Source organism: Artemia sp. Qi Xiang Cuo, chromosome 12 (assembly GCF_049724085.1).
Source record: "Artemia sp. Qi Xiang Cuo chromosome 12, ASM4972408v1, whole genome shotgun sequence".
NCBI lineage: Eukaryota > Metazoa > Arthropoda > Branchiopoda > Anostraca > Artemiidae > Artemia > Artemia sp. Qi Xiang Cuo.
In genome coordinates, this window is record NC_142805.1 from 33,938,522 (window position 1) to 33,966,455 (window position 27,934).

Below are 27,934 nucleotides of genomic sequence, written 5' to 3' on the forward strand. Positions count from 1 at the left end.
TATTCCTATCTTTCAATTTATTAATTAACTTCTAAATAAAATTGATATTTCCAAGCGACAAATAACATTTACGAAGTGACTCTTGACAAGACAAATAATCTTTAAAGGGTGGCAACAACACATCATCCAAGATCCCAAGCAATTCTTCAAAGCATATCTGAGCACGAGCAAATTCACCTTTCTCCAAAAGATCTGTCCCTTTTTTGAATAGATCATCTGTATCTTTGAGTTTTTTCAACCCCTTCAGAATATTAATAGGTGATAGACAATGGCTACACTTTATCACAGCATCGACACTGTCAAACGGAATTGTGGCTCCATTATTGCAGCTATTGCACCTAAACTTCCATTCTTGACTATCCAAATCATCAAAAAGTGGCCAGTTATTGACACAAGGTTGGCACTGACAGTCGAACCAATATTGCTCTTTTAAGGTCGATTTACGCTCACAGGTTTTAAGTTGAGAAAAGATAGGGCCGTAGTTTTCAGAAATTGCCTCTCCTTTTCTTATTCGTTTCATTGCTCGGGCCACAACTGCATCATTCATATGATATCTATAAAAAAAAACATTGTTTATTGATCATCGTAATAAACTAAGTAAATTATTTGAACGTAATAAATGAGACAGATGGCATGTCAGTAAAAACAAGCAAGCGCAATTTTATAACAGGATTAAAAGAATATTTCTGTGTATGAATGTTTCCGAATTTAGACCTGTATTTTGTTTCAGTAGAGGGGGGAGGGGACCCAAATTGAAACAAATTTCTAAGCGTTTATTTTGAGTTCAAGTGCTTCAGAACTTTGGCTGTTTGTAATATAAGTAAAAAATTAGGTAATCTTCTCCCTTTTCAAGTAGTTTCGCACCTATTGAGCTAAGAATTGCAAATCCAAGCATATTCCGTCTTAAGGTTTACTAACAGAAAACTATTTAAGGAGGTCAGTCATTTTACTACGGTTAATTTACTACAATTATTATTTTGTAATTTCTGATGCTAGTATTTGAGCAATAGATTGGGAAAGATTTTGCTAGAAAAATTACAAAAAATTATTTGAGAACTTGATCACGTAAAAAATATGTGTAAAGTAAATGTTTTGCTGGACGCTTATAAGAATTAATTAAAAAAAACTTTCCGAAAAAGAAGTTTTTCAAAGAAAAGTAAAGGTCATTTTAAACTTAAGATTAGCAGATACAAATACCTGTTAAAATTCAAACTCAAAACGACCAGAAATCATAGGCAGCGAGATAGCGCTGCCTAAGTAAAGAACCATGTTGGCACAATGTATTATTTATTTTTTTGTTTGTTTCCTTTAAACCAGGGCACTTCGCATCAAAGGAGTTGCCGTAGAAACTTCGAAAAGGAATCATTTCATTGGAAATTGGAATGGCTAGTGCCCTTTTTAATAGTCAAAAGTTATTAGAAGGCAACTAACACTCCTTCCATGCCCACCATTTCCCCAAACACATTCAATCAAAATTTCGAGACAGCCATTTTGTTCAACATAGTTGAAAGATCTGGAAAATATGTCTTTGTGGAGGACACTCCACCCACAGTCCTCAGGGCAAGGGTTGTAAGTTATGCCCTGGGGAATATAAGGTTTTTATTGAAAGCGTTGTCGTGGAAACTTGAAAAAAAGCTCATTCGATTGGAAATTCAATGTGCTAGTGCCCTTTTTAATAGTCGAAAGTAATAGGAGGGCAACTAAACCCCTTCTCACGCACACCATTTCTCCAAACACATCGAATCAACATTTTGAGATAGACACTTTGTTCAACATAGGTGAAAGGTCCGGAAATTATGTCTTTGAGGATGACACTCCCACTAGAAAAGTAAAGGTCATTTTAAACTTAAGATTAGCAGATACAAATACCTGTTAAAATTCAAACTCAAAACGACCAGAAATCATAGGCAGCGCAATAGCGCTGCCTAAGTAAATAACCATGTTGGCACAATGTATTATTAATTTTTTTTTTCTTTTAGACCAGGGCACTTCGTATCAAAGGAGTTTCCGTAGAATCTTGCGGTAGGATATTGGAATGGCTAGTGCCCCTTTTTAATAGTCGAAAGTGATTGGAAGGGAAATAACACCCCTTCCACGTCCACCATTTCCCCAAATACATCCAATCAAAATTTCGAGAGAAACATTTTGTTCAACGTAGTTGAAACATCTTGAAATTATATCTTTGAGGAGGACACTCCCCCCAAAACTCTCAGGACAAGGGTTGTAAGTTATGCCCTGGTGGCATACAAGGTTTTAATTGAAAGCGATGTCGTGGAAGCTTGAAAAAGGGCTCATTCGATTGGAAATTCAAAGAGCTAGTGCCATTTTCATTAGTCGAAAGGGATTTGAGGGCAACTAACCCCCCTCTCACGCCCACCTTTTCCCCAAACACATCCAATTAAAGTTTTTAGATAGTCATTTTGTTCAGCGTAGTTGAAAGGTTAAGAAATTATATCTTTGAGGATGACACTCCCCCCCCTCCCCACAGCGCTTAGGGTAAGGGTTGTGAGTTATGCCCTTGGGCCATATAAGGTTTTTATAGAAAGCTTTGTCGTAGAAACTTCAAGAAGGGCTCATTCAATTGGTAATTAAATGGCTAGTGCCCTTTTCAATGCTTGAAAATGATTGGAGAGCAACAAACCCCCTACCACGCCCACCATTTCCCCAAACACACGCAATCAAAATTTTGAGATATCAATTTTAATCAAAGTAGTTGAACGTTTTTGAAATTAAGTCATTGAGGATGATAACCCCTTCAAAGCCCTCAGGGCAAGGGTTTTAAGTTATACCCTGGTGACATATAAGGTTTTTATAGAAAGCGTCGTCGTAAAAACTTCAAAAAAGCTCATTTGATTGGAAATTGAAAGGGCTAGCGCCCTTTTTAATAGTCGAAAGCGATTGGAGGGCAACTAACCCACTCTCACGCCGACTATTTCCCAAAACACATCCAATCAAAATTTTGAGATAGCGTTTTTGTTCAACGTAGTTCAAAGTTCTGGAAATTATGTCTTTGAGGATGACAGTCCCCCCACATCCCTCAGGGCAAGGGTTATAAGTTATGCCCTTGGGGCATATAAGTTTTTTTTTTATAGAAAGCGTTGTCCTAGAAACTTCAAAAAGTCTCATCGATTTGGAATTGAAAGGGCTAGTGCCCTTTTTAATAGTCGAAAGTGATTGAAGGGCAACTAACCCACCTCTCACGCCCACCATTTTTCCAAACACATTCAATCAAATTTTTGAGATATCCATTTTTTTCAACATAGATGAAAGATCTGAAAATTGTGTTTTTGAGGTGAACACTCCCCAGCCCTCAGGGCAAGGGTTGTAAGTCATGCACTTGAAAAAATTCTTTTAAATGTTTTCACTTTTATAACTTTAAGAATTCAAAAATTAATTAAGATTTTAAGGAATAAATATCAGCATATATATATTAAACTGACAATACACATTTTTTTTCAGTTAATTCATTTCAATTTTTTTCAAATTCAAATTCAAATTCACTTTATTTTCCCCTTAATATTCTTGTTAACAACAAAAATAACAGCGGAAGTCAAACAATTTAAAAACACTTACAAAATTAAATTATTCAAACTTGATTTATTTACAATTTTTCTGGGTCACCATTGTAGTGTTTTACGAAGTATGGACCAAATGACTTCAGGTAGCGCTCGGATGAGTGGATCGGCGGTCGTTCCAGCTTTGCTGCGTTTTTCGTTATTTCTCTGAGCCTCGTAGAATGTTGACTTTTGCGCGCCTCAAAATCCGGAAGTAGATCGCGGTGTGTTTAAGAGTCGAGGATTTTTCGACCAAAGTCCATGTCTAGTGTGTGCCTTCTCTCTTTGAGGGACTCCAACTTCAGAACTTTGAGGCTCATCTGATAGTCAACGTAACTACTCCCCAGTATTATTTTGCAGGCCCTTTTCTGCAATCCTTCAATTTTGTCGCTTTGATCTATGGTCAGTGCGCTGTACCACACTGGGCAGGCATATTCAGTGAGCGGTCTAATGTCGCATTTATAGCATACAACCATGATCTCAGTTTTCCTCCCAAAGCGGTGAAGGTAGGCAAAAGATCTAAGGAGGAAGGCGGTCTTCGAGACGTTTGACGATACGTGGGTATTCCATTTCAGATCGGCATCCAGGTGGACACCCAGGATCTTCACCGTTTTTACAGCCTTCGGCCCACCGCATGGCGGGTCTGGAACTGGCCATTTAAGGAAATTAACCCTAAATAGGACTGTTTTTTCCTGGCTGAGTGTAAGTTTCACTTGGTTTGCTTCATCCTCGATTTTTCGCATTACTGTTAGGATTGGGTCTGGCTGTATGCTCTGTGAGAGAAGTCTGAGGAGGAGGGTGGAGAGATCGTCAGCGAATTTGTAGCGTTCCATAAGTTCGCGCAAAAGTTTGTTGATCACAATAAGGAAGGCTAAAAGGCCTAACTTCGACCCTTGTGCTGCACCGCAGGTCAGCTCCCTGATGTTTGACGTTTCGCTATTGGGAAGTTGTGCTTTCTGTTTGCGGTTCGTCAGGAAACTGCCAACAATTCGCAAGACAATTTGTCTTGCTCCAAGGTAAGTTGCTTCGTTGATAACAACTGAGTGGTCGAGTAAGTCGAACGCTTTCACGAAGTCCGCGATGATGCAGTTAATATAAGCACCGTCAATCTCCGGATGCTCCAAGATGTCTCTGATGAGTCGGATCAGGTAATTCACAGTACTATGACCTGGACGAAAGCCGTACTGCCGAGGATCAAGATTTTCACTAATATCTTCAAAAAGCCATTTGAAGACAATTCCTTCCAGGACTTTTGAGAAAATCGATGTCTTTGAGATGGGTCTTAAATCATTTGCAGATTCGACGGATGATTTTTTCGGTATAGGAATGACCAAAGCAGTTTTAAACCGTGTCGGGAAGGTGCCCTCATTCAGGCATTGGTTTACTACGGCAGTAAACGGTACCGCAAGCTCGTTGCTGCATGCTTTGATCAGTTTGATCGGCAGTTCTCCAAGAAATGAGGCCTTGGATGCGTCCAGTTCTAAGAAAGCGGTCTGGATGGTTTCTGCTTCAATGACAGGGATTTAAGTAATGCTTGGAAGGTCGGGAAGTGATGTAAGACCAGGGTACTTTGTACAGATTGTAGCAAAGTGGTCGTTAATCGCATTAGCGGTACGTTTCTCCCCGTTTTCGTTCATTAGTTCAACATTTTTCTGCTTTCGGCCAAAAAAGTTTTGAACCACGCTATGAAACTTTTTAGAATCGGAAGATAGAAGCTTCTGTACAGTCAAGCGGCCGTGCTGCTTCCTTGCATACTTTATCTTTCTCACCACTATTTTTCGCAACTTGTTGGACTCTGCTCTGTTAGAGTTGTACAAGCATTTCCTACTACCCGTTTCTTTTCTGGAAAATGCTCTTCGAACATTTTCTGAAGTCGGTCGCAGAAGTCATTTTTCATGTCTTCAGCAGACGGTAGTCTGTAAATAGGGGTCCAGTTCTGCAATGTTAGCTTTCTTTTGAAGGCGGGGATTTGTTCATCCCTGATCGGTCGATAGGTTACTGTTTGTTTAATTACCTAACGCCGTGACGATTGTGTTGGTCTCCAGGTCACTGTTAGGAGATCACTTAAGCCAATGCTTGCTGTGATTTCTAGCTCGTCGTAGTATTGTTCGAGGTTACTGAAGACCATATCAAGTAGGTTACTGCCGCGGGTTGGAGACTTCACCACTTGTTTCAGTGATAGGCTGGACTCTATCCAGGACTCTGTTATTCATTTTAATTTCTGTTTGTTTTGGGTTTCATTTATTTATTGATACTGATTTGTGGTGGTTGTATGCTTGGTAGATTATTTGATTCTATTTTTGTTCATTTTTGGTTTAATGGAGTTCTTTACTTTAAAAAGAAACTCCTTTTGTGGAGAATGTTTTTTTTAATTAATTACTATTAAAGAATAAATGAAACCCAAGACGAAAAGAAATTAAATAAACAATCATAGCAAAAAAAAAACATGCAACAAGTAATAATGTAAATGAATAAATAAATCTTAAAGCGAGTAATGCTTAAATTGAATACGCAAATCAAGCTTAAAACGAAAGAAAATATTTTGCTGTTGAAGGATAAATGAAAACCAAAACGAACAGAAGTTAAATAAATACTCAATGCAAACAAACATACAATAGATACTAATGTAAATGAATAAATAAATCTTGGCTATCTCAGTTGGAAAAAATGGCTATGTCCAAATTTTGATTGGATATGTTTGGGGAAATGGTGGGCGTGAGAGGGGGGTTAGTTGCCCTCCAAACAGTTTCGACTAGCCTATTTCAATTTCCAACAGAATGAGCCTTTGTTGAAGTTTCTACGACAACATTTTCTATAAAAACCTTATTTGCACCCAGGGCATACCTTAAAACCATTGCCTTGAAGTTTGTGGTGAGGGGGGGTTGTCATCCTTAAAAACCTAATTTACAGAACTTTTATCTACGTTGAATAAAATGGCTTTCCCAAAATTCAGATTGGATGTGTTTGGGGAAATTTTTGGCGTAAGAGGGGGGGGGGTTAGTTGCCCTTCAATCACTTTTGCCTATTAAAAGGGCACTAGCCCTTTCAATTTCCAATCAAATGAGCTTTTTTGAAGTTTCTACGACAACACTTTCTATAAAAACCTTACACGCCCCCAGGGTATAAATTACAACCCTTACCCTGAGGGCTCTGAGGGGGTTATCCTAAAAGACTTAATTTCCAGAACTTTTAACTACGTTGAACAAAATAAATATCTCAAAATTTTGACTGGATTGGTTTGGGGAAATGGTGGACGTAATTGTGTGACTTGTTGCCCTCCCATTACTTTCCACAATTGAAAAGGGAAATATCCCTTTCAATGTTCAATTAAATGAGCCCATCTTGATGTTTTACGACAACACTTTCTATAAAAACCTATATGCCTCCAGGGCACAACTTAGAAACCTTGCCCTGAGGGCTTTAGGGGGACTTTCATCCTCAAAGACATTAACTTCCGGACCTTACAACTACGTTGAACAAAATGCCTATCTCAAAATTTTGATTGAATGGGCTTGGGAAAATAATGGGTGTGAGACGGGGGTTAGTTCCCCTCCAATCACTTTTGACTACTGAAGAGCCACTAGCACTTTGAATTTCCAATCGAATGAGCCCTTTTTGAGGTTTCTATGAAAACACTTTCTATATAAGCCTTATATGCCCCCAGAGCATAACCTCACAACCCTTGCCCTGAGGGGTTTGGGGTGGTTTTCATCCTCATAGACCTAATTTCCAGAATTTTCAACTACGTTGAACAAAATGGCTATCTCAAAATTTTGATTGTATTTGTTTTGGGAAATGGTGGGCGTGAGAGGGGGGCTAGTTGCCCTCCAATCACATTTAACTATTAAAAAAGGCACTAGCCCTTTGAATTCCTAATCGAATAAGCCCTTGCCAAAGTTTTCAATAAGAACCTTATATGCCCCCAGGGCATAAATTATAACCCTTGCCCTGAAGACTGTGGGAGGAGTGTCCTAATCAAAGATATAATTTCCAGAACTTTCAACTGCGTTGAACAAAATGGCTATTTCAAAATTTTGATTGGATGTGTTTGGGGAAATGGTGGGCATGGAAGGGGTGTTAGCTGCCTTCCAATCACTTTCGAGGATTAAAAAGGACACTAGTCATTTCAATTTTCAATCGAATGAACCCTTTTTGAAGTTTATACAACAACGTTTTCTATAAGAACCTTATATGCCCTCTGGGTATAACTTACAGCCCTTGCCCTGAGGGCTGTGGGGGGTGGGTTGTCATCCTCCAAGACCTAGTTTTTAGAACTTTTAACTACGTTGAAAAAAATGGCTATCTCAAAGTTTTGACAAAATGGCTTGAAGGCTGTGTGTGTAAGGGTGGAGGGGGGGTTGTCATGCTCAAAAATCTAATTTCCAGAAATGTCATCTATGTTGAACAAAATGTCTATCTCGAGATTTTGATTGGATGTGTGTGGGGAAATGGTGGGCGTGAGAGGGGGGTTAGTTGCCCTCCAATCATTTTCGACTATCAAAAGGGCACTAGCCCTTTGGATTTCCAATCAAATGAGCCCTTTTTGAAGTTTTTAAGACAAAGCTTTCTATAAAAAACCTTATATGCCGCCAGGGCAAAACTTACAAACCTTGCCCTGAGGGTTGTGGGGGGAGCATCCTCCTTAAAAGAATTGTTTCTATATGGAAATCAATATACGTTGAACATAATGACTATCTCAAAATTTTTGTTGGATATGTTTGGGGAAATGGTGGGTGTAGAAGGGGTATTAGTTGCCCTCTAATCACTTTCGACTATTAAAAAAGGCACAAGCCACTTCAACTTCCATTCGAATGAGCCCTTTTCGAAGTTTCTACAACAACTCCTTCGATACGAAGTGCCTTGGTCTAGAAAAAAAATTAAATGAATAAATGAATAATACATTTTGCCAACATCGTTTTTTACTTGGGCAGCGCTATTGTACTGCCGATGATTTCTGGTCGTTTTGAGTTTGAATTTTAACAGGTATTTTTATCTACTGATCTTAAGTTTAAAATGGCCTTTACTTTTCTTTTAAAAACTTCTTTTTAGGGAATTTTTTTTTTAATTAATTTTTGTTCGTTTTTGATTTAAAAAGTTTCAAGTTTTTAAAAATTCCTTATTTCAATATAAAAATTCTTTTTTTTTCAAAATAAAATCTTCATCAAAATATCAAAACTAGTATCAAAGTAACATTATCAACGTAAACAAATGGGTTTGTGTCCACCTCGGAGTTTTTATTATCTGATATTTGAACTATTTTTAATAAAATGGCTATCTCAAAACATTTATCGGGTGGGTTTGGGGAAAAAGGAGATTGTGAGGAGGCTAATTGCCCTTCGATTTCTTTTCACTCTTTAAAAGTGAACAAGAAATTTCCATTTTCAATCAAATGAGCCCTTTCTGAAGTGTATACGAGCATCCCTTTCATAAGAACTATATTTTCAATATTTGATATTTGAAACTATTTTAAACAAAATGGCAGCCTCAAATTTTTTATCGGATGGGTTTTGGGAAGAAAGAACCATGAAGGGGGAGGGGCTAGTTGACCTCCGATCTATTTTGACTCTTAGAAAGTGAACTAGAACTTCAATTTCAAATAAAATGAGCCTTCTCTGAAGTTTGTACAAGCATCCCTTTCGCAAGAACCATATACAACCCCAGGACATAACTTAAAACACCGGCCCTCCAGCCCTGGGGGGTTGTGCCACAACCGGAGTTTTTGTTATCTGACCTTTTAGCTATTTTTAAAAAAATGGCTATCTCAAAACATTTATCGGGTGGTTATGGGGAAAAAGGAGATTGTGAGGAGGCTAATTGCCCTTCGATTTCTTTTCACTCTTTAAAAGTGAACAAGAAATTTCCATTTTCAATCAAATGAGCCCTTTCTGAAGTTTATACGAGCATCCCTTTCATAAGAACTATATTTTCAATATTTGATATTTGAAACTATTTTTAACAAAATGGAAGCCTCAAATTTTTTATCGGATGGGTTTTGGGAAGAAAGAACCGTGAAGGGGGAGGGGCTAGTTGCCCTCTGATCTATTTTGACTCTGAGAAAGTGAGCTAGAACTTCAATTTCAAATAAAATGAGCCTTCTCTGAAGTTTGTACAAGCATCCCTTTCGTAAGAACCATATACAACCCCAGGACATAACTTAAAACACCGGCCCCCCAGCCCTGGGGGGTTGTGCCACAACCGGAGTTTTTGTTATCTGACCTTTGAGCTATTTAAAAAAAAATGGCTATCTCAAAATTTGTATCGGAGAGGTTTGTGGAAAAAAGGGCATGGGGGTGCGGCTAATTGTCCTCCGATCTCTTTTGAGTTTTAAAAATTGAACTAGAACTTTCAACTTCCATTCAAATGATCCCTCTCTGAAGTTTATACGAGCATCTCTTCCATAAGAACCATATATGCCACCAGGGCATAACTTGCAGCACCTGCCCCTGGGCCCTGGGGGTAGTTTCGACCCCGGAGTTTTTATTATCTGACCTTTGAACTATTTTTAACAAAATGGCTATATCAAAATTTTTATCTGTTGCATTTGGGGGAAAAGAGGCATGGGGGGTAGTTGCCCTCTGATATCTTTTGACTCTTAAAAACTGAACTAGAAGTTTCAATTTTCAAACAAATGAGCCCTCTCTGAAGTCTATACAAGCATACCTTCCATAACACCTATATATGCCCACCGGGCTTATTTTACAACGCCTACCACGGGCCCTGAAGGATTGTGTTGACCCCGGATTTTTCGTTATATGATCTTTGAACCATTTTGAAAAAATGGCTCTCTCGAACTTCTTATCGGATAGGTTTGACGAAAACAGGACGTGGAGGGGGCGGGGGGACTAGCTGTCCATCGATCTCTTTTGAGTCTTAAAAAGTGAACGAGAACTTTCAATTTCTAATCAAATGAGCCCTCTCCAAAGTTTATACGAGCATTCCTTTCATGAGAACCGTATATGCCCGCAGGGCATAACTTACAACGCCTGCCCCCGGGCCCTGGGGGGTTGTTTCGACGTCTGAGTTTTTGTTATAAAATCTTTGAACTATTTCTAACAAAATGGCTATCTCAAATTTTTTATCGGATGCATTTGGAAAAAAAAGGGCTTGGGGGGGGGACTGATTACCCTTCGATATCTTTTGACTCTGAAAAAGTGAGCAAGAGCTTTTAATTTCCAATCAAATGAGCCCTCTCTGAAGTTATACGAGTATTCCTTTGATAAGAACCATATATGCCTCCAGAGAATAATTTACAATACTTATCCCTGGGCCCTTGGGGGTTGTGTTGACACCGGAGTTTTTGTTATGTGGTCATTGAACTATTTTTAACAAAATGGCTGTCTCAAAATTTTTATCGGATACATTTGGGAAAAAAGGGCCTGCGGGGGGTGGGGGGCCAGTTGCCTTCCAGTCATTTTTGACTCTTAAAAGGGCAATAGAATTTTCGATTTCCGATCGAATGAGCCCCCTTTGAAGTTTATACGACAACCCCTTCCATAAGAAGTGCCTCTGGGGAAAAAAATTGTAATAAATATTTAATAAAACATTGGAGTCCTTTGGCCTTTACTATAGGCAATGCTATAGCGTTGCCTCTGATCAGTGCAGTATCTTTAACTGAGTAAAGAGCGCTGTTTATCCCATGTAATATTTCTTTAACATATTATTTTATTTACGTCGTAGAAACTTGGAAGGGGGTTTATTTAATAAAAATCAAAAGCTCTAATCCCTGTTTAAGGCTAAAAAAAAAATGTATTTTTATATTTCTCATTAAAAGACTGATAAATTAAGTGCTCCTGATAATTCCAGCAATTCACTTTGTATGTTTTTAATAATCAATATAGTTTCATAATTCTATAAGTAATAAGCTTTCATCAACATTTTCTTTCTTTTCAAAATCAGTTCTTTTTCATTGATATAGAAAATCAGTCGGTGAATCATTTATTGATTCACCAATTCAAAAATGTTGGAATTGCTAATTGATATTTTAGAAGTTTCATTGAGGAACCAATTTTCTATGGTTTTGAAAGAAACGAGACCGAAACGAAAAAAAAGTGACAAAAATGTTCTTTAAAAAAGTAAAACTAAACTGAAAGTCACAAACGTGTTAGTTCCAAGAATTGATTTTCTTCTTTCTTTGAGCTTGATTAGTATTATGATACTGTTGCTGATATTGTTAACAACGGGGAAAAACAAACTGTTTAAAATACAGGTCATTTTTGATAAAAGTAGAAACAAGATCTCCGACGTTAGTGTGTTTGAGGGGTCAGTAGAGCCATTCTTATTTGTAATAATTCAAGTTCGTTGTAGGTTTGACGTGATTATAGATTTTGATTTGCAGTAGTTTGAGGTTTCATATAGTTATTCATCAGGGGCGGATCCAGGACCGGGGGACCCCTGCCCCTAAGGATTTTTTCTAGTGCCCCCATTACGTTTTATCTTTGTTTTTTACTCTTTTTTAAATAAACTTGTCAACTTGGTCAATTATTGGCACCCTTGTCACATTGCCCCCCCCCCTAAGATTTTGCTCCAAGTCCATCTTTGTAATTCATAATACAACAGTACGTCTCAGTTTAGAACTATGAAATGATTTTTTTTGCTAGCTTTAGGTTTAAGATTGTAGTTTACTTAAAAAAAGCTGTTTTAGAAAAGTTTTTAAATAGTTTAAAAAATTTCAAGAGAATTCCAGAATATCTTTAAAAATTAAAGCAGTATTTCATGCAAAAAAAAAGGAAGAAAAAAACAAATCCTAATTACTAAAGACTAACCTTACGAGTCCGGGTTCACATGAATGGTTAAAAAGAGCTAGAGTTGGATAAACTGCAGCTCCAAGAAATACTGTTTTCATAAGTCTAGCGTCCAGCGACTCATTCATTGTAGTTTCTGAAACTTCATGCGTATTAAACTGAACAATCTCAATGTAATGGAGCAAAATACCACCTACTTCATTAATAAAGTTGTCGTCTAAAAGAAAAAAAAAACTATAATAGATAAAAATACTTTCCAGTTCTTATTCTATTATGTGCCTGTATCCCAAAAACTGGCTCTTTATTTCCCATTTAAAATCTTAAGATGACTCTACCATTACATAGCTTCATATGTTAAAGATCACTCAGATTTAGAGAAAAATAATCATTTTTCTTCAATAATAAATTTGGAGAATAATTTGGAGAAAAAATTATTACCACAACATCCTTTTTTGATGCTTTTCATTAAAAAAAACAAAACAAAAAAACAACCCAAAGTACACTTTTTGGGTGCAATGTCGCACTTTATGATTGCCTTATTAGGTCAAATTTCTGAAGAGTTATTGAATACAAAAATTACTTTATAGACGAGCCCATAAGTACCTCTATGATGTCCACGTGTCCGGCCCAGCCTTTCCATTCCACAAATGTCACCTAATTTCCACTTTTAAAGTACCATGTGGCACTTTATGACGGTGTTATCGAGTTTAATATACAAAAAAGATAATAAATAAGAATTAACTTTTACGTGTCCTTAAACAGATCTCTATGATGTTCCAGTGTCTTAATAGTGACAAAGAAAAAATAAGAGGACATATCACTGCTGCCAATGTTAAAAAGTATTTTTTTTTTGTTATTCAATGAGGAGGTTAGTAATTTTCCTGTATAATGTTTCAACAATGGCAATTTAAAGGATGTTCTTTTTGATTTGCTAAGACGTCATTTTTAAATCAGATGCAACTGAATGACGCGATGCACGGGGCTGTTGGATTAGCGCTCAGTTTAACTGCGAGGCTCAGTCTTCTATGATGGGCGCGAGAGTTGAAGGATGTGGAAGAGGGATGTACACTTTAATATTAACAATAAAGCTGGCAAAAAAGCGGAGCTTTTTAAACTCACCATCACCCGCCCAAAAGTTTGTTTACAGTACACTATTGTCGTCCGCAGAAACTCATTGCAGACAGCCTTAGTAAAAGCTGAGACCACTACTTAATTTATGTTTGTTTGATGCGCGTGTATTGTTTACTTATGTATATTGTAATATTTTCGAATTTAATCGAGTGATGTCTTCGATGAATAGCAATTTTTTTTTGTTATGTTATTGAAGACTTAGCGCAGGAACTGGCTATTTTCACTTTCCCAACAGATTATCGCGATGACCGATCGGAATTTTTATTTATTTCTGCGTGTGAGAAATTAGGGTCTTGCCTTTCATAGATTCGCCTGTTAGGTAAGTGTTGTATTATTATAGGAGATTTTAACTGTAATTTGACTGACGCCTCGTTATTTCGTACTTCTATTTTGTCTAGTATTTTTGACGATTGGCTTAGGATATTGCCGAAAGATCTTGATTACACTTACACACACCATTCAAGTCACGTATCGAACCTTGACCATGCAGTTTCTTCTATAAATCTCCAAGTGTCACCTGTTCACGTTGTTACTGATTTCCAACCTTCCAATATTACCTTCTACCTTCCAATATCTGCATCAATTTATTGTTCCTCTGCTCACTCTACTCCCACTACACAACCACATCAGCCCACGCCCAATTTTACAGGGATTGGGAAAATATCCAAGATCACCTTTTTGCTGCAGTAACTAATTCTGTCCTCCATAAAATTCATGTTCCGTTCCAGCTGCTCATGGAAAATCCGCAAGTTGATGCAAATGAAATACGGATGTTGCTAGATATCTATCTTGCACAAATTTGCCAGGCTCTGCGATGCGTAGAAAAAGCCAGTATACCTCTTAAACGTATACGTCGGGGTGTCACAAAGCAGTGGTCCAGTAATCCGAGCCTAGTTGAAGCTTGGAGAAAATCCAAATTTGGGTACCATTTGTGGCTCCAGTGCGACCGTCCTCGCTCGGGCTGGGTTTCTAACATTCGTCTTTCTACCAAAATAAAGTTTGCAAGAGAACTATGTATCCAGATGAACCAGATAGTTGAAGAGACATCCCAGCAAGCTTTTCTGTCCAAACTTTCCTTCTGGAGAAATGTATCAAGAGATCCTCCTAGGGCCCACCTTATCTGCTCAAGTTATTCCTGATTCCGAATGGAATTCATACTTCTCTGCTGAATTCTCCCCACCAGATGCCGCCCTACAGTCCGAATATGAAGATAAGCTTCATAAATTTTCTGTCTAGGTGTCCAACCGACAATTTTGTTGTTTCAGCTGATTCTGTACTGCGAGCAATCCAACGCCTAAAGTGTAAGAAATCTTCTGGCATCGATAAAATAAGCGCTCTTCACATTCTGCATGGAAGCTAGCTGCTGGTAAACCATATTGCTCTTTTGATGCAGATGATTGTTACCCAAGGAGTTGTACCGTCTTCTTTCTCAATCGGAGATCTCACTCCGATTCCAAAGAAAGGTAAACTCGCTATCCAGTGCTCGTCCTTCCACCCTATAACAGTGGCTACTACCTTCTGTAAGCTTTTTGAACTTCTGTTCATTGACCAACTGAACGCAAAATGCTATGTTCCACCCAACCCATTTGGATTCCAGCCACGTCTCGGTTGTGCCCACGCTTTGTCGGTTGTTGCGAACGCATTGATCGATGCTGATGCATCAGGTGAAACTCTCGTATTGGCTGGGCATGATGTTCGTAAAGCGTTAGACTCTCTCATTCACGCCGCTATGCTACTCCATGCAGCAAAACGTGGAGTGAGCCCCTCATATATCAGAGCCCTTCGAGACATGTATTATCGTCTTAAAGTTCGCCTAATACTTCACCCATTAGCTAAAGTTGACGGCTCTCAAGTCTATGCACCAACCCCTAATATTTTTGTCAATGTTGAAAAAGGTACCCGTCAAGGTGCTGTTTCTTCCCTTCACTCTTCAATAATGGAGTTTTTGATGCACAGTCAGCTGTTCCCACATCATTCATCTTTGCCGGTCTTGATTTATCTCTCGTATGTTATGCAGACGACATTCTGAATGTGAGCCGCAATATCCAGCGCATAAGCGAGATTTTCGTAACGCTACAATCTGAGTATGCAAAACTAGGTCTTCAGTTCAATGCTGAAAAGTCCGAAGTTGTATTCTTCAATTGGAAGCAAGCGTAGCCTAGGGATATTCCTCTCGGAAATAGTAGGATTAAGCCAGTAGGTCAAATTACCTACCTCGGTCTTCCCATTGGTTTGTCAGTAATGCACACGCGACAATTATTAATTGCTCACATTGAGCGTAGAGTTGTGTTACCATATGCTTCTTTTGTAACTAATAAGTTATGGTTCAACCGCCATCTTCTCTCGAAACTTTTTAACTCTGTCGCTCTACCAAATTATTTGTACATATTGCCGTTTTGGAAAATGCTCACAAATTCTGACAAGTCAAAAAATCGTTCAGTTTTCTTCCGGTCCGCAAAATATCTTTTACGTTTTCCCTCTTGGACGCGCAATTCTTTTCTGATTAGAAAATTCAGCATTGCTGACCCCATTATAGCTGTGGAAAAGCAAATTCGTGCTTATAATTCCCGTTTAATAAAGTTGAATCATCCCTGGTCGTCAGTATTAACCCATTAGTTAAGATGTATTTGTTGTGTTTTTTTATTTTTTTTTTTTAAGTGTTTGTTTTCGCGCTTAGTGTAATTGTTGCAGTTTTTAAACTGACTGTTGATTTAGTCTCTTTTCTTGCGAGTCCAATTTAAGTGACGCTGGTTATTTTCAATTTTGGTGTCAATTTTTTTTTTTATAATATATTGCGTATATTACTAATAATAGAGTTGTTTATTAATTATCGGTTCTTTTAAGCATATTGCTTTAAGTAAAGTTGTAAAAGGATCCGTGATTGAACAATTTCCTTGTTTCTGTTATTTATGTATATCGGAGTAAATGAATCATTTGTTGAGAGTGATCTGAGTTCAAGAAAAGCGGGCGCAAGTGTCGTTTAACTGTTTTTAACGTTTTTTGTCATATTTACATTAGTTAATATCATTATCTACTGTATATCCTTTTTAATTCAATTTTGATTTTTTTTTTTTTTTTTTTTTTTTACCAATTACGGCTTGATGCAATGATGTTCATACTATTTATTTTTGTTCAGTATTTAGGAGCCTAAAAAAAAATAAAAGAAAAATGTCGCGTACCTACAGAGCAGCGTATGATTGTGTTTTTCTTTCTCGTTTTGTGTAATTTGTTCTAAGTGCTGATTTAGATCTTAGCTCCAGCGTTCGTCACTACAAACCACATGTGTAACTCCTAAGTTTGTGTATTGCTTTTTTTTTTTTTTTGCTTATTGCTCCGTCTTTTCCTTTTTTGTATGACGGGTTTTCCAATAAATAATAATAATAATAATAATAATCTGAGGAAGAATAGCTGCTTAGTTCTTTTTCCCATAAGATAGTGTATGAACAACGACATGTGACCTAGTGAAGAATGGAGCAATATATTAGGACAAAAGTGATAACCTTATTTATATACAAAAAGATCTCAGAAATGAAAAATCGGCAAATTTAAATTAAAATACACAGATTCAACAAAAAAAGAAGAAAATAGAACTATATACCTAAAGTTAAAATTCAAACGTCTTGGTTTGGAAGACAGCCAGACCTTCATTAATTTGTCAAGTTTCAGCTCGTTTGTAATATCAGTCTTGCAGCACCTCATGACAAGGTGATCAAAACTGTCATCGTCCATTGTTGTGCATAAATGTGTCATGACCAGTTTCAGTTTCCTAAAATTTCTTTTTGCTGTGGCCACAGTTAGTGGTCTTGTTGCAAACCCCTGGTAAACTGACCAGAGAGTCGGGAATATCGATTTAACTGCGTTAATTTCACGGAATAGTCCCTCAAAGATGGTGTGATTTATGACTTTGTTGCTTTCAACCTCAGACCTGGCCAAAACATGTTTGAAAGCCTTTAGCTCTAACATTAGTTCCGCGGGATCTAAACCTTTTCCAGGAAACATCTTCATGAGTTCGGAAAGGCTTTTATAGCTGTCATACATTTTGCCCAGGAAACTTTGGTATACTGGCCCCAGAAAAGATGAGCTGTCGTAGATTGCGACATCAAAGCTTGTCACTAGGGCTCTAAGGACACCGCAGAGCTCCTTAGCATAGAACGATTTCCAGTCATCAAGCGGGTTGGCTCCATAATTAGCAAATGCCTATAAATAACGAGCAGGCAGACGTCCAGGACGGTGTTTAAGTTAGATATCGTAAATTTCCTGCTTTGCTGGTTAACTTGTTTCAGTGAAGAATTTGGAATTGGAATCCTTGATCTTTGATTGAATTATTTGAGAAAGACTTTGGAATAATGTTATAATTTGGCTGAATGAGCAACGCTATCTCTGAAAAATTCTATACGATCAGCTTTACAATATTCCATGTTCTTGATTTAACAGAATGAAAAATTGAGGCGCAATCCGTAAAATCAGAACATGTAATGGAAAAACCGTTGCATGAACCAAGATTAAGATTTTGGTAGACACCATATCATTATTTTCATGTTCTCTATTTAACCGAATAGAGAATAGTGGCACCATCCGTAAAATCACTGCACAAGTTGGTAGAACCGCTAGATTCACCGACGAGGTTGAAGTTTTGGTACACATCATACCATGTTTTTCATGTTCTTTATTTAACCGAACAAAATATTTTGGCTCCATCTGTAAATTCACGAAACAAGTCGGTAAAACAGCTACATTTACCAGCCTAGATTGAGATTTCAATTGATGTCTTATCCGTATTTTGATTTTCTTTAACCGAATGGAAAACTGTGGCACCAACTATGAAATCACTGCACGAATCGGTAAAACCACTGTATTTACCAACCGAGATACATATTTCGGTATTTGTCATGTCAGTATCTTCATGCTCTTTACTTCAACAATTGAAAAATTGTGGCACCATCCGTAAAATCACGGCAGGAGTTGGTAATACTGCTGCGTTTACCGACCAAGTTCGAGATTTCCGTAGATCATATGTCAGTACTTTCCTGGTTTTGTTTAACGCAACAACAAATTTTGGCAGCGTCGGTAAATCGTGGCGCTACGATTTTACCGACTAATTTGATTTTACTAAGTGGCTTAAAATATTGGGGGCGTCCCCTCCCCCCATACGTGACGACCCTGTTCTCTATAGGTGGTTTTAGAGGAAAGAAGGCGGAAAGGGTTACTCACCCCAGGCGCAGAAATTTTAGGGATGGAAATTTGAAATAGATAATATAATATTTGTAATCATTTTGCAGTTTTTGAAATTTTATCTTTATTAAAATAATTGGAGGTCGTAGTTGACAGTAAGTTACATGCTTACTGTAATACCTATGTAATAATACTTAATACACCGTAGACAGAAGCAAATTGAAGAGGTCAGTATCGCCACTGCTTTCCCCTGAATGATAGCCCATGCCCATTGAATATCTGGATGTGGACCTGCCTTGCCCTTCTCCCCCCAATAAAATGCTGGAGCTACGTCCCTGCTCATGGACTATAAAATTTTTAGTTTTTTTCCTATCAGATCGTTTTTTTTACATCAAGAGGCAAATCACTAGCAAATTGAAAGGAAAATTAACTAGCAAATTGCTAACAGCAATAACAATATACCGCTAGTCAGGATATTTACAATTGCAAAAAGTGTGTAAAATACTATTTTACTGTTAGAATCAAGTGGAAAATAGCAATAAAACCCATTATAACTTTTACTTGGGATATAGTAACTTTTAAAAGTGTTCCAGTATTTGAAACACAGACTAAAACTCAACATGTTCAATTATAGGATTAAACTGGTGCTCCGATTTCTTCGATTCTCATAGTCATCCGTATCTCGGAAACATTTGAGAGCCCTTCTTCAATTTCCCTCTTTTTTGTGACTTAATTGGATTAAGTATCCTCAGCGGCTCAATGTTTCCCAATTCTATGAGCTAAATGCGTTTTGAAACAATGTTCTTATTAAGATTTCCTTGTCCAGCAATCTCTTGGCTCAGCTCTGTAGGCCTTGAAAGCAGTAAACGTTCACTCATCTTATTCTCACAGAATGTGGATTAGGTGAACGAAAGCTCATACGTTTTGACATGTACATTATCTCGAAAGAGAAAGAATGCAACATACCAATTATTCGTGCTTAAGTTTATTGTATTTTGTTCAAATTCTATTTCTAGTAAAGGAGGTAATTTTGGAGTGATATTTATAATTTCTCATGTTTCAGTAGTTCCACAATTTTTACAATTTTGACCAAAACAATAGGACGTCCGACTATGAACTTTTCTTTAGTGACACTAAAAGCTTCTTGTATCTCCGTCTTTTCCCATGAGCAAGGAAGCTCTTTTGGAAGTTTTTTCCTTCTGCTTTTTAAAGACAAATCCAAAATTTTGTACAATTTTAAAATTTATATGAGGCTTAAGAACGCTACATCAATTTTTTGCCTTTAACCAAATTTCAAGTATTGTACAGTTTTGACAGGTGTGGCATATCCCAGAAAGCTATGCCAATTTTTGTAAGAAAATATAATCCGATCCATTATAGACTAGTTACACTTGTAGATGAAATCATAATTGTGGCTAGTCACACTTGTGGATACCAACTGTGCATCATGTTTGTAAGTTTTCATGTTGAACACTGTTTAAACTTCAAGCGTAAAAATTTATCATTGACCTCTTAAAGAAAAGATTTAAGGCATCATTTTTTAAAATCAATTAAAAAAACTTTTTCTACACAATAAGTTTTTCAATAAAAATTAAAGAACTCCATTAAACCAAAAATGAACAAAAATAGATTCAAATAATCTACAAAGCATACAGCTACCACAAATGAGTATCAATGAATAACTGAAACCCAAAACAAACAGAAATTAAAATAAATAACAGAGTCAAACTCAAAACGAGCAGAAATTAATATAAGTAGAATTCTAAATCCCTATACTTTCTAAAAGTCAGAATATAGTTTGTACTTTGCTGAAAAAATTCCAATGAGTTTACTGGAAAAAAAAAATGCATTGTTAGTTTAATATAAATATGCTGATATTTATTCCTTAAAATCTTAATTAATTTTTGATTTCTTAAAGTTAAAAAAGTGGAAATATTTAAAAGAATTTTTCACTATAGTAAAAATTATATTCTGGCTTTTAGAAAGCATAGGGGTTTAGAACCCTACTCATATTAATTTCTGCTCGTTTTGAGTTTGCCTCTATTATTTATTTTAATTTCTGTTTATTTTGGGTTTCAATTATATATTGATACAAATTTTTGGTAGTTGTATTCTTCGTAGATTATTATTTTCTATTTTGTTCATTTTTGGTTTTATGGAGTTCTTTAATTTTTTTTTTGAAAAACTTAGTTTGAAGAAAAAGTTTTTTTTTTTAATTAACTTCTGTTCGTTTATATTGACAAAGTTTTTTTCAGGGAAAAAGACTGAGCCTCTTTTAAAGTTGAACAACCATCCCTTGCATAAGAATCTTAAATGCCCCCTGGGCATAACTTAAAACCCTTGCCCCTTATCTTGAACAAACAAATTGGCTATTTAAAAATTTTGATTGGATGAGTTCGGGGAAATGAAGGGCGTGGAAGGGGTGTTAGTTGCCTTTCAATCACTTTAGACTATTAAAAAAGGCACAAGCTCTTCTAATTTCAATCGAATGAGCCCTTTTCGAAGTTTCTACGACAACTCCTCCGATATGAAGTGCCCTAGTCTAGAAGAAAGAAAGAAGGAAAGAAACCAAAAATAATATTTTGTGCCAACAATGTTCTTTACTGAGGCAGCGCTATTGCGCTGCCTATTATGGGCAGCACAATAGCGTTGCCTAAGTAAAGAACTATGTTGGCACAATGTATTCTTTTTTTTTGTTTTTTGGTTTCAGACCACGGCACTTCGTATCGAAGAATTTGTCGTAGAAACTTCGAAAAGGGCTTATTTGATTGGACATTCAAAGAGCTAGTGCTCTTTTTAATATTCGAAAGTGACTGGAGGGCAACTAACCCTTTCACGCCCACCGTTTCCCCAAACATATCCAATCAAAATTTTGGAGATTGCCATTTTTTTCAATGTAGTTGAAAGTTCTGAAAATTAGGTCTTTGAAGATGACCCCCCCCCCCAGCTCTCAGGGCATGTGTTATAAGTTATGCCCTGGGGGCACTTAAGGTTTTCATACAAAGTATTGTCGTAGAAACTTCAAAAGTGGCTCTTTCGATTGGAAATTGAAAAGGATAGGACCCTTTTTAATAGTCAAAAGTGATTGAAGGGCAACTAACCCACCTCTCACCCCCACTATTTCCCTAAACACATGCAATAAACAATTTGAGATAGCCATTTTGGTCAACTTAGTTGAAAGTTATGGAAATTAGGTCTTTGAGGATGATAACCCCCTCAGAGCCCTCAGGGCAAGGGTTGTAAGATATGCCCTGGGGGCATATAGGGTTCTTATAGAAAGCATTGTCGAAGAAAACTTCAAAAAGGACTCTTTTGATTGGAAATTGAAAGGGCTAGTGCTTTTTTTATAGTCGAAAGTGATTGGAGAGCAACTAACCCCTTCTCCCGCCCATCTTTTCACGAAACACACCCAATCAAAATTTTGAAATAGCCATTTTGTTCAACGTAGTTAAAAGTTCTGGAAACTATGTCTTTGAGGATGAAATCCCCCCCCCCTAACACCCCTCTGGTCAAGGGTCATAAGTTATGCCCTGGGGGCAAATAAGGTTTTTATAGATAGCGTTGTCGTAGAAACTTCAAAAACGACTTATTCAATTGAAAATTAAAAGGGCTAGTGCCCTTTTTAATAGTCGAAAGTAAATAAAGGGCAACTAAACCCCTTCTTAAGCCCATCATTTTCTCAAAAACATCCGATCAAAAGTGTGAGACAGCCATTTTGTTAAACGTAGTTGAAAGTTCTGGAAATTGGATATTTGAGGATGACACCCCTCCCCCCCCCCAGTCCTAAGGGTAAGGGTTTTAAGTTATGCCCTGGGGGCATATAAGGCTTCCATAGAAAGGGTTGTCGTAGAATCTTCAAAAATTGCTCATTCGATTGGAAATTGAAAGGACTAGTGCACTTTTTAATAGTAGAAAGTGATTAGGGGGCAACTAACCCCATTTTCATGCCAACCGTTGGGGTTCCACTCCTGTTTCTTTTCATTTCAGATAAATGACCTGGTTTTGTTCCGTAATTGCATTTGCTTAGATTTGCCTATAGTATAATTTTCAATGACAATTTAAAAGTCTCGTTGCTGAACTATAGTTGTTATGCAATAAGTAAGCTTTGAAGTAAATTCTATTTTGGACTTCCTGGTTTGAGTCATTGAATAATAAAGCTAATAAAGTAGAATTGGTTTTGAATGGGGATTGAGAGGATTGGCTGGGCCAAGCGAAGGTCCACCCCTATGAACAGTTGCTGTAAAGAATACTATTATTGAGTTAATCTGCATTTCAACCCCGTTCGGGGAAGCATATTTTTTTGTTATTATAAGTGACCATTGGTCACTATAGTCATTTTGTACGAAGTAGTTGAAGGGTCCGGAAATTATGTCTTTGAGGATGACGAATCCCCCACACATCCCCCAAGGCAAAGGTTGCAAGTTATGCCCTGGGGGCATATAAGGTTTTATAAAAAGCATTGTCGTAGAAATTTCAAACAGGGCTCATTCAATTAGGAACTGAGAGGTCTAGCGCCCTTATTAAAAGTCAAAAGCAATCGGAGGGTGAATACCCCCCCCTCCTATGCCCATCATTTTCCCAAACACTTCCAATCAACATTTTAATATAGCCATTTTGTTGATCATAGTTGAAGGGTCTGGAAATTATATTTTTGAATATGAAACCTCCCCCCCCCCTACAGCCCTCAGAGCTAAGGTTGTTAAGTTATGCCCTGGGGCATATAAGGTTTTTATAGAAAGAGTTGTCGTAAAAATTTAAAAAAGGACTCATTAGATTGGAAATTGAGACAGCTATTGCCCTTTCTAATAGTCGAAAGTGATCGGAGGGAGAATCCCCCCTCCCACACCCATGATTTTCCCAAACCTTTCCAATCAACATTTTGATATGGCTATTTTGGCCAACGTAGTTGAAAGGTCTGTAAAATATGTTTTTGAGTATAACAAATCCCCCCCCCCACTTCCTCATATAAACTTCGGAGGGGGACCACTGGATTGGTAAGGAGACGCTCTACTACTCTTTTTAAGAGTCAAAGTGGTCGGAGGGCAGCTACCCCCCCCCCCCCACACACACACACGCATCTACTAGAAATTTTGAGATAGCCATTCTATTCAAAATAGTCTAAATATCATATAACAAGGTTGTTGGGGTTGGAAAAAACCCAAGAGATTAGGGCCAAGGGTTGTAAGTTATGCCCAGGGGATATTTAAGGTTTTAAGGAAGGGATGGTCGTTTAACTTTAGAAAAGGCTCAGTCTTTTCCCCTGAGAAAGACTATCTCAAGATAAAACAAACAGAAATTAGTTAAAAAAAACTTTTTTCCACAAAATAAGTTTTTCAAAAAATGTACAGAACTCCATTAAACCAAATATGAAACAAACAGAATCAAAAAATCTACCAAGCATACAGCTACCACAAATCAGTATCAATAAATAAATAAAACCAAAAACAAACAGAAATTAAAATGAATAACAGAACCAAACTCAAAACGAGCAGAAATTAATATGAGTAGGGTTCTGAACCTTTATTCTTTCTAAAAGCCAGAATATAATTTGTACTTTACTAAAAATTCCTTTAAATGTTTTCATTTTTATAATTTTAAGATATCAAAAATTAAATTGGATTGTAAGGGAGAAATATCAGCATATTTATATTAAACTGACAATGCATATTTTTTCAGTAAATTCATTTGAATTTTTTTCAGTAAAGTACAAATTATATTCTGGATTTTAGAAAGCATAGGGTTTTAGAACCCTGCTCATATTAATTTCTGCTCATTTGAGTTTGAATCAAAAGAGTTTGAGTTGTTATTTATTTTAATTTGTTTGCTTTGGGTTTAATTTATTTATTGATATTGATTTATGGTAGTTGAATGCTTGGTAGATTATTTTATTCTATCTTGTTCATTTTTGGTTTAATTGAGCTGTTTACTTTTTTTAAAACTAATTTTTTGGAAAAAGTTTTTTTAAATTAATGATTACAAAAGATAGATGCTTAGAAAAGCAGTTTTTCAATATGTAATGCAGATCTGGCAAAAGACACAGTGGCACAGGATTAGTAAACAACAGTCAGAAAATTACATGGAAAATCCCAAAAAAATTTAAGACGGCGTCAATATAAGCATTAACAGGAATCTCATATTCAGTTTTTATATACTAAGCTAACGTAAAAAAAAAAAAATCATTTTTTGAATGCAGATACTCAACAGAGCCTCCCTCGGAGGTATTTTTGGGTTTCTCACTCGTAACAAGTTGAAAGACAGTATATAGAGAATCCCTTCATTATATTTCGCCAGCATTAACAAAGGCAATGCATGGACGCATAATTGAAGATAAATTGGTCGTAATGCGGCAAAAGAAACTATAAAAAACATACCGTTAATTTCTAGAAAATATCCAGCTTCTGAAAGACATCTCAGTAGAAATGCAGCCATTAGTGACTGATTGAAATAATCTTTCGCGGTTCTTTTTTCGGAGTGTGTTACCAATGATTCCATTGAAAATCGATCTTTTGTTGGGTCCTGTCGACATAAAAATAACAATTTTTGATTAATTTATTGAAGCTTGTATCTAGAAAAATGTAGAATTTTCCATTTTTGCCCGAAGGAAAATCACAGATGAATGTTCTTTTTTTTTTTGGGGGGGGGGGGTCTTCTTTTTAACCCAAGGATGATTGTATCAGATTAACAGTCCTAGAAGATCGAGTGAAGCCTTATTCTAACGGAAATTAAAAGTTTTAGTGCCCTACTTAAGTAACTAAAAGATTGGATGGCAAGTAGCCTCCCTCCCAAGCCCCATTTTTCTTCAAAGTCATACATTTAAAATTTTAATATTGCCATTTTATTCAGCATAGTTAACAGGTCTAATAAAAATAGCTCTTGGAATGTCATGCCCCCGGAGCCCCTGGGGAAAGGGCTGCAAGTTATAAAAGTTGCACGTTGTTTGCATATAGTAAATGTTACTGAGAAATATACAGACATTTTTCGGGGAAAAGGGGAATTTTATGCAGGGGGGGGGGGTACACGGGGATAATTTTATTTGGGGAAGAAATTTTTCAGGAAAATTTTACACGGAGGGGGGGGGGGAGAGGGAATTTCCTGAAATGATTTGAAAACATTTAAGAAATTAAACACAAAAAATAAAGTTTTTTCAACTGAAAGTAACGAGCAACATTTAAATTTAAAGCGAATAGAAATTATTCGATAAATTCTGGGGATTGCCGGTTCCTCAAACCTCGTTCTTTACGCTAAAGATTGACTTCTCATCAGACCTCTTCAATATAGACTATGGGCAGAACTTTGCATATTGCTTTGTTTTAGTGTTTAGACTGGTAAAATCAGGTACGTACATAGAACGCAGCTTTTTTAATCTCCATGTGCATATGCCTGGACTTTATTACACGCAACTTCTTCAATAATATCTGCCAACTACTGTAATAATTGTAATCCATTTGTTTTGGCAAAAGAAGAGGCACAACTAAAAAGTCTTTTCTTGTGGGAAATAAAAATAGAAAGATACCTGTTATAGCATGCAGTCAATTAAAATAATTTTTATCTTGTTATACAAATCCATAGTTTCAAATCTCACCCTCGCATAGGACTCTGATTTTGCAATCTGCCCCAGAAAAGTGTTGAAAGGTATTTTAATAGGGGCTTCATCACACAATTTAATTTTTATTTTTTTTGTACAGATTTGAGGTTTTCTTGAATTCTAAAAGTAGAAACACTCAATACAGAAACTATATTAGTGAATTCAATTGTAGCCCCAGAAGCATTCTAGATTGACACCTCCACAGAAGGAAACGTCTTAATAAAATAGAATTAGTATTGTTAGATTCTCTATTTTATGCTCTTTCAAATATCATATTCACATTCCCGACAATGCACAAAGCCCTCTCCCCCCTTTGATAACCCCATGTAGAGCCATATATTGCTGCTAAAAGAAATATCTTTTAGCATACAAAACTAAAAGATAACACTAGAACAATAAAATTCTTACTTTATAACACGCAAGATGTTTCTAATAATAAATTATCATGTTTTCTTCGATTGTTATTCACATTCTTAAATTATTTTAAGAATATTCGGTACTTAACAGATCTTAATTTTTTTTGGATGAGAAGCGCAATGCTTTGGAGGGGTCAAGAAACCTGTTTACCATGAAATACAAAACATCGAAAGATTTAATACAACAGAAATATATATATATCCAGGGCTACATGTGGAACCATCAGGAGTGGGATACATCGTCAGAAATACGAATGTGATAATAAAGACGAGCATACAATAAGGAATTTAATGGTATTGCTTCTATTTTATTAAGATATTTCCTTCTTTTCCCCCCTTTAGATTGCTATTATAGTACCAATATTCCCAGACATTTTTCCAACTAAAATTCCAGAAAAAAAATGAGGATGGAATAGGAAAATAATTTGAAAATTTGATCAAAACTGATGATGTTTAGATCAGCAAATTAAAATTGGAATGTAATTCATATTCATATTTTGAAAGAAAAGCCCTCAAGACTATCTAGTGTTTGGCGAATTTCGTCTGGCTCAAAACTGGTATATATTTGTCTTTTCAGATGCTTTAAAATGCAGGGGAGGTAAAAAAAATAAATTCTGTTCCAGGCAGGCCTGCTATTTTTTTCAATTCATATGACTAATAATACCCTCTCTATACACCCAAAATACTACAGTAAAATTACTATTAAAAACTAATTGCACAAAATTACTGCTGATAAAAAATTTTGACTGGATATCGAAGTTTTGTGAAAATTTAAATTACAATGTAAAATTCTCCTTATCCCAATGATAAATCCAGTGTGTAAACAATCGAAAAATTGCATAGTTTATAAATTGTCAAATAATTTGCTAAAGATAAGCGTATTCTTTCTTGTCAATGTTTTATCAATTATCCTCACGTTACTTTTCTTTTTTTAATTATTATTTTTTTAAAATTTACTCCTCCTTCCTACAACTAAGTCAATTACTGCTCAACCTACTAACCAAAGTCGACCTACTACTTAACCTATGATGATTTTCCCTCCATAAATCTCTGGTATTGGTCATGATTTTTTTTTATAATAATATAAAAAAAATCTAAAATAACGAATATACAATTTATTACCTTGTGAAAAAAAACGGCTGGAAATTGGGATACCATTCGGAGGGCTAAGTAACAGGTAATACTGATCCCTGAAAACCATAGTGCGTCGATAAGACTACATTCAGTTTTATGATACGAAGAAACAGCAATATTCCGACACTTAGTTGTACAAAACGATATCCGACTGCACCTTTGACAAGGAATGGGAGCTTCGAGACTGAAAATAGATATAGG

General features: G+C 36.5%; 1 protein-coding gene across 2 annotated transcripts in view; it reads right to left on the bottom strand.

Moving 5' to 3' along the window:
• The window catches only part of Smyd4-3 (SET and MYND domain containing, class 4, member 3), a 90,818-nt gene continuing 62,884 nt past the window's right edge, over window positions 1-27,934 (bottom strand). For both annotated transcript variants that reach the window (XM_089097721.1, XM_089097722.1), the window contains exons 4-7: window positions 27,722-27,917; window positions 24,970-25,114; window positions 12,317-12,512; window positions 1-554 (exon numbers count right to left, since the gene is read on the bottom strand). In XM_089097721.1, coding sequence (XP_088953847.1) covers window positions 32-554; window positions 12,317-12,512; window positions 24,970-25,114; window positions 27,722-27,917 — 1,060 coding nt within the window. In that variant the 3' untranslated portion in view covers window positions 1-31. The remainder of the gene's footprint in view (window positions 555-12,316; window positions 12,513-24,969; window positions 25,115-27,721; window positions 27,918-27,934) is intronic.